At 61.8% G+C, this 7,353-nt stretch overlaps 1 protein-coding gene across 1 annotated transcript in view; it reads left to right on the top strand.

Moving 5' to 3' along the window:
* The window catches only part of ENDOV (endonuclease V), a 19,846-nt gene extending 13,743 nt beyond the window's left edge, over positions 1–6,103 (top strand). The window contains exons 6-11 of the mRNA XM_007462387.1: positions 165–233; positions 578–706; positions 3,184–3,257; positions 4,085–4,143; positions 5,774–5,842; positions 6,075–6,103. Of these exons, the coding sequence (XP_007462449.1) occupies positions 165–233; positions 578–706; positions 3,184–3,257; positions 4,085–4,143; positions 5,774–5,842; positions 6,075–6,103 (429 nt within the window). The remainder of the gene's footprint in view (positions 1–164; positions 234–577; positions 707–3,183; positions 3,258–4,084; positions 4,144–5,773; positions 5,843–6,074) is intronic.
* Positions 6,104–7,353: the final 1,250 nt, after the last annotated feature.

Below are 7,353 nucleotides of genomic sequence, written 5' to 3'. Positions count from 1 at the left end.
CTTCCCGGACCGGGGCACGAACCCGTGTCCCCTACATCGGCAGGCGGACTCTCAACCACTGCGCCACCAGGGAAGCCCCTGCTCAGGTTTTAAAAGTGAGCAGGCTTGCCTTCAAGCCTTTCACCAAGAAAGGTATTTTTCCAAGTCTTTTTTCTCTTTTCCAGATACGGCTCCTGAAGGCTGGAGGAGACTCATTTCCTCTGATGGGAGGCTCCGGGACCGTCCTGGGCATGGTGAGTGGCCAGGGGCCTGTGCCCCACCGAGGCAGACCCCTCAGCTGAGGGCCAGAGGGGGCCTGGGGTCAGCACCCATGTACGTGCGTGCCCCAGAACCCGTCCGCCTCTCCCTATCTTCCTGCCACTCTGGCTGACCCTGCACCTTTATTTCTTCCCCTCCCGCACCGTGCTGAGGGGGCCTCTGGGCCCTCACTCGCCCCACCCTGTCCCTAAGACAAACATCAGGAAGGTGCCCCAAGGGTGCTGCCAGTCTCCCAAGCTCCTGCCCGCCGCCCAGGACATGTCAGTCCTCCAGCCCACAGAGCTTGCCCAGTTCCCTGACCTCGCCCTCCCTGTCACAGGCCCTGAAGAGCCATGACCACAGCACCAAGCCCCTCTATGTCTCTGTGGGCCACAAGATGAGCCTGGAGGCAGCCGTGCGCCTGACCCATGGCTGCTGCAAGTTTCGGATCCCGGAGCCTGTGCGCCAGGTGAGTGGGCTGCCAGGTGGGTAGGCTAGCACATGGCACCTGCTCTTCCTGTACTCCCGGGCTGAGGGTCCACAAGCACCTGTGGGAGAGTCAGTTTGGGCCACACTAGGCTCCGGAGGGGAGGAGAGGGGCCTGGAAGATGCAGAGGCCTGCCCTGCCTAGCCCGGGGGTCTGCTGTGCCCCTGCACTCAGCCTTTCAGCCTCTGGCACCCTGGGTCATCGGGAAAATCAGCTGACGTCAGCTTAAATGGCAGAGTGGCCTGCCAGCCCCTGAGGGCCCAAGCTGCCCCGCTGGCCTGGGAGGGAGCGGCCATCCTCGGCTGGGGGGGCCCCTGCAGGGCTGCTGGGCACTGCTGAGGAAGACTTGGGCCAGGGATAAAATCAGGAGACTCCAGGGTGTGGCCACGCCGGGCACCCAGCACCTAACTTGGGGCCCAGGGGCATCAGAATTCTGGTGAACGAGTCGGCTCAGCTAACCTCATGCAGGTTGCCCTTGGGTCGCCTTGGTGGTCTTGGCCATGACAAGGTGCAGAGCAGGTGCAAGTCCCAGGGAAGCCCATGAGGCAAGGATCTGTGAGAAGCTGTCCTCAGGGAGAGGCCTGCTGGGAGAGGGTGAAGGGCAGTCCAGGCCTGAGGACCAGCATTTGCAAAGGCCCTTGGGCAGGAAGGAGTTTGATGCCAGAAACTCAGAGGAACTTGTGGCTGGAGCCCTGGCGAGGGTGAGCGGGCGGAAGCCTGTGCGCATTGCCGGGGCAGAACTTCAGCTTCACCACAGGGCCTTGGATGTGAGTTGGGAGGGGGCACCATCAGATTTGCCTTCCCAACAGGGCCTGTATATCGCCTGCTGCTCCATGTGTCCCTGAGGCCTGTGCTGTGTCAACTAGAGGCAACCTGGCCTAGGTGCCACAGGCCCGCTCGGTACTCTCAGCTCAGCACCACCTGGTGACGCTGCAAACCTGAGGGTCCTGGCTCTGCCTCCACCACCCCAAGAGCCCCGTAGCCAACCGCCTCGGGGTTTGGGATCCCCAGGCTGCTGGTGTGCAGGGCAGCCTCCAGGTGGCAGCAGCAGCACGCACGCGGCTGTGGCTCTCGGCCCCTGCCAGCAACTCTCTGGGCTGCAAAGAGTCAAGGCCTCTAGGGTGGCTTCCAGGGTGGACTTTCTAAGTGTCCACCAGCCTCAGCCTCCTTCCCTCCCCATACAGGGTTCTTAGGTGCACAAGCCTGTGACGTGTCCTCCCCCATTCCCATCCACCTGTGCGACCTTGTGGGGGTGGGGTGACGACCCGAGATTTCTCCGCAGGCCCTCAGAGCCAGGGACTCTGCTGAGCTGGTATGGTGGGCAGGTCTCTGTCCCTTCTGTGTCTCGCCTTGCCCCAGAGTGGATGAGAGCTGTGTCCTTGCAGGTGGGGGGATGCCCTGTAAAGTGCCATGAACCCCTCAAAGGTGGGCAAGGACCGTGTGTCTGCCCTAGAGAAAAGCCAGACGTCTGCACCCAGGAGCCCACCAACCCCATCGCTTCCAGGAACGGGGTGTGGCCCTGTCCAGTGGCACTGGTATCTCTTGGTCCATCTTCTTCCTTGGCCCGCTCACCTGTGTACACTTTGCCCTCCTGACTACTTCTGTAAGCTCTGAGGAGAAGCTGGGAGAACGGCTTAGGGCCTGCTCCGTTGGTCACAGGCCCGCTGCCCCCAGCTCCCGGGCCAGGCCGGGACCGGTTGCTGCAGAGGAAGGTGGGAGGTGCTGCCTCGCGTCTCCGGGGCCTTTCTCCCGGAGCACCCTGCCGCCCACCCTGCCTGCTTGCCCGTTCACTCAAGTAGAAACAGTCGGGGGGATTAGCTGTTGTGTCCTGTAGTCACACAGCCCAAAGCAGGGCTGAGCCATCTGAGCCGGGATCAGGGGCCTCCCTGAGGCCAGGCCCCCTGGAACGGGGAGAGCCTGTGCCGCCAGGTCCTGGGGGCCCCACTCAGGCCTGTTCCCCTCTCCCCAGGGTGTGCCCTGATCCCAGCCTGTGGCCCACAAGGCCCCTTTCATTCTGGTGACTCTGCAGAACTTCCCAGACCCTTCTCCAGGGACAGAGGTTGCAGCTGACACTAGCCAGGGAGCCAGATGAACCAAAAGTGAGGATAGACAAGCTGGGCTGAGGACAGCCTTCAGAGAAGAGGGCTTTAGCAGAGAAACTGTTGGCTCAAGCAAAACCTACAGGGAAGCACAAGCTATAAACCCACTGAAAGCCACTGAAACAGGAGCGAGGCACCCAGCCCATTTCCTCAGGCCCTTCGGGGACATGCTGTCAAGCACCCCAACCAGAGGGCCTGACATCCTGGCACCCACGCATCATGGGGCCGCTGCTCCTTTTCCCTAAGGCTGGGCCTCTGTGGGCTTTTCCAGGAGGGGCCACCCTATCGGGTGGGGACTGGTCCAGAGGCCAGCTTGGGACCCCAGCCATCCCCTCTCACTCGAGCCATCCCTTTCTTCAGGCTGACATCCGCTCCCGAGACTACATCCGCAGGACCCTGGGAGTCCAAGGGGCCCCTGCCTTGCGGCCAGAAAGGTGAGTGCTGGGGTGGCTGGGTCATGCCCCCGTGGGGCCACTTCTGGTGGCTGGGCCTCTCTCGGCGGTGGCGCTGTGGCTCAAGCCAGACAGGCAGGGCCAGGCAGGGGGCGCAGGGTTCCTGAGGGGACAGGAGAAGAGCCAGCAGAATGCTCGGGGCCAGTGTGGACTCCATGTTCAGTGGGAACTGTCCAGCAACCCCCAAAGCCCAAAGCTCACCTCCCACCAGGGCGCCCCCTGCTTGCCTTGGTCCATTTATGTCGTGGTCTCCACAGAAAGGGTGAGGGAGTCAGGTGGTCCCGGTTCATGTCCTGGCTCTGCACGTGCTGTGTCATTTACGCTCTCAAAGCCTGTTTCCTCACCTGTGTGGTGTGCACAGTGATTCTCATCCCACTATGTTGTGGTACAGTCACAGCCAGCAGTGGCTGGTTACTTAATCCTAACGGCATTTACCATGAGACAGGCACTGTGATCACTTTGCCGATGAAGAGACTGAGATAGCGAGGTTTCCATTGGCAGCTTGGACATCAGGCCCATCCTCTCCCACCAGGAGTCCTTGCAAGCATAGCGTTTACTTTGTGCTCCCTTCTCCTCCAAGCCCGTGCTGGCCTGGGCCTGGCTGAGCTGCTTTGAGAACTGTGGGATGGTGTGGCTGGGACCCCTGAACTCTTCCAGGGGTGGGGGCTGGCCGTCGGGATCTGCCTTGCCCCCTCTGGCCTGGGCTCTCGCACCCCTGAGGATCCAGGTCGGCACAGCTTCCAGGGACCACCTGGGGATCAAGGGGGGCTCTGACGTTTGATGCTGTCCTTTCTTGATGTCATTACCAGGAGCAAGAAGGCACAGAGCCCAAAGGCGTGCCCTCAGGGAGCCTCAGAAGAGCCCGCAGGTAAGGACGGGCCCCTCAAAGCCCACAGCCGAAACCCCAGGACACACCGGAAAGCGCCAGGCCCAGGTGCCTAGGGGCAGTAGGGCAAGGGCTGGGGCTGCACCGAGCTGGATGGCAGGAAGACTCTTGGGCCGCCTGTGGCCCTGCTCCAGCTCGTCTGTAGGGACTCGGGGTGGGGGGGGCACCCCGGCCCGAGGACATGGGGGCGCAGAAGGCACAGCCCTGCTCGGATGGACTGGGGTGGCCACCTTTCCATTCCACGGTCATGAGGCCCAGGGGCCTGGAGAGAGCTCAGTGGAAGACAGAGCTCACACGGCAGAGTGCCAGGCCCAGAGAGCACATGACGTTAATTTCTTAGGAGCACAGGAAGGGATTCAGAGTTCATAGGGGATTTTCTGGTGATTTTTGTTTTGTTCTGAAAGCGCCCAGGTGGGCTTACAGCTGCCAGACATATATGCACACCTTCTCCTTGCCCATCTGCTTCTCTGAGTACATGTGCCGCTTTCACTTTGTGTTTGTTTATAAACCAGCGCGTCCCTCCCTGCGGACCAGCTACACTGAGCCGCTTCTGCCCTGGCCGGGGAGGGTCCAGACTGGGGTGGCTGCTGTCAGGCTTGGCCCCTGGCTGCCCAGCCGGTCTCCAGACTGCCTGCTGCTGGGACGGGCAGGGCCAGGAGGCGGGGAGAAGAGCAGTGTCTGAGCCTGGAAAAGGCTGAGGGTTGGGGGACATACAGGGGCAGTCTGGGCTGCAGGGGTGGGGTGCCAGACAGAGGGCCGGCACCTGTACCCGAGGAGATGGGTGTTGGGATCTGCTATCCTGGCCATGGGCCCTGAGGGCGGGCAGCCCACTGTGTTCAAGTGCCAATAGCTCTCCCCTGTTCCTGTCAACCCGCCGCACTCCCCCCGACTGCCAGCCTCTTCACCCAGAGGCCCAGCCTCAAAACGCGTCTCCGCTGTGGGAGGGCAGCCCTGACTCTGGTGCCCTGCCTGGCCACTCCTCTTGGTGTGAGCTAGTCCCAGGGAGGCGCACGGCCCCACCCACAGCCCCTCGGTGCCTCCCAAGCAGCCCCAGTCCTCCACCTCCTCCTAGCTCACCCCCAGGTTCCCTAAAGACTCTGGAATCTTTGCTGAGGGGTGTGAAGAATCCTCGGAGGCAAGCCTTTCTTGCCGTTTATCCTGCCTCTCAAGGAGCTGCCTGTCATGGTTTGACAGCCTGGGATGGAAGCCCAGGGAGGCCCCGGGTCCCAGCGCTCCTTCCACGCCCCACTCTGGTGTCTCTCCTTTCATTCAGAATGAGAAGGGAGCTCTCTTCCAGGGCCTGGGCTCCTGGAAGAAGCAAAGGGGACAAGTAAGCAAGGCAGCCAGCTATTTGGGGTCAGCTGTCCCCCTTCCCCTCCCGCTTAACCTGTGCTCCCAAAACCCTTTGTAAGGCGGGGCCAGGGGCTGCCCCACATGGTAGTAGTAGCCCCTAGTCAGGACATTGCAATAGGAAGCAGGGCCATTCCAGGGCAGGGGGCTTCGGGGTACAGAGGGCCTTCTGGGGCCAGGTGGGCTGCTGGGTGCCACCCACATGGTTATTGGCTCCACTGGATGGCCCACTGGGCTCAGCAGCTTCCGGCATGTTCCACAGGTACCTTCAAGGGGACTCCTTCAGGCAGGGAGGCCTATCCCAGGTTCTCATCTGTGGTCCTCCCCAGATGTCCTCGCTGGCACATCTTTTTTCTCACCTCAGCTTCTACTGTCCACCCAATCCTGAGATTGAGAAAAACACCTGCTCTTCACAGCCGGTGGTACACAGGGAACCCCAGCTCACCCCACCCTCCCTAGCAGGTCCCGGGCCTTCTGCCCACTCACCCCAGGCTCTGGGACACTGTGCCTGTTTAGAACCTGCACCTCAGTACCTGCGGCTTTTGGCTCCCCTGTGCCGGCAGTGCCCCAGCTCTCCCTGCCTCTGGACTGAGGCACGGGTCTGTGTCCTGGGAGAGAAGTTGGAATGTGGCATCTGATGGTGCTCCGAGAGGGACCGGTCCTCCCTCTTGGAACCTGTTTTCTTGAGGGGATACAAGCACCTGCTTAGTCCAGTTGGGGGATTGAGTGTGAGGATCCACGTGGAGTCCCTGCCGGCGGTGGCACAGTCAGTTCCCAGTTAATGAGGGATGGGGGGCATCCAGCACCAGCTGGGCTCCACGCTGAGACGTTAGTGGTCAGAGGCAGGGACAGCGTGAAGTCCCATCTGAGGTGTGCAGGAGCACGGGGCCATGGCGAAACCATCTCCCTAAAATCCCTGATGGTCACTGGGCACAAACAGGCCTGGGCAGGGTTCCACCAGGGGGTCACAGCTGTATTAAGTGCAGCCATAGTCCTGGGGGCTGCCCAAGGACAAGGGAAACAGTGGCACTTGCCTGGGGTCCCAGGCAGCTGCTGCCTCATTCACACCCCTGCTGAGTACAAGGGTGCTGAGCCACCCCAGATGTGCCCCGAGCCTGGTGCCCAGGACTCTGTGCCAGGGTGGCCCTCAGGAGACTCAGTCCCAGCCTGCCACCCACGCAGGCCCTGTCTGGTGCTCCACAACCACTGCCCTCCTGACTTCTTCCAGGTCTCTCCCTGCCCAGAGTTCATCAGGACCAGGGGGTGGGGGGGGACTTCGGAGCACAGGATGGAAGCCACGCAGAGCTGGCTGGGCCTGACGGCTTTGTATTGACTGGCCTTGGGCAAAGCTTCAAGCCTGTAATGGGGATCATGCCTGTGCTGTCTCCCCGGACAGCTGCAGCCCTGTGTGGAGTGGCCGTGGCACAGAACCTGGCACGCATTCAGTCCTTGCAAAGAAAGTGAGAAGGTTTGGAGAAGTGGGGCCCACAGGGGCCAAGGTTGATGGTCCTCAGTCTGCAAGGCTGTGCTAACTGCACCAATGGGAAGGGAGAAACAGGAAGTAAAGGTCCTCATTTCCTACTGAGCTCCTTCCACCACCCCAAGCCGCCAGAATGCAGGTCCCGCAAGGGCTGGGCAGGAAGGACCGTGACTCCCCGGCCCCAGCTGCACCTTCCCCTTCAACGCCTGCCCCACGCACATGCCAACAGGAGAGCTTCCCATGGTGCCGGGAGGCTCAGGGTGATGTCCGCAGCAGCATCCCCTGGGGACCCATCTCTAAGACAAGCACAGAGATGGCCGAGACCTCCTACTGGGGTGGGACTGGGGCTCTGCTTAAAGCCA

The sequence above is a fragment of the Lipotes vexillifer genome, unplaced genomic scaffold, assembly GCF_000442215.2.
Source record: "Lipotes vexillifer unplaced genomic scaffold, Lipotes_vexillifer_v1.1 scaffold1691, whole genome shotgun sequence".
Classification (NCBI taxonomy): Eukaryota; Metazoa; Chordata; class Mammalia; order Artiodactyla; family Lipotidae; genus Lipotes; species Lipotes vexillifer.
Note: the sequence above shows the minus strand (reverse complement) of the source record. Positions and strands in the feature narration are given on the sequence as shown.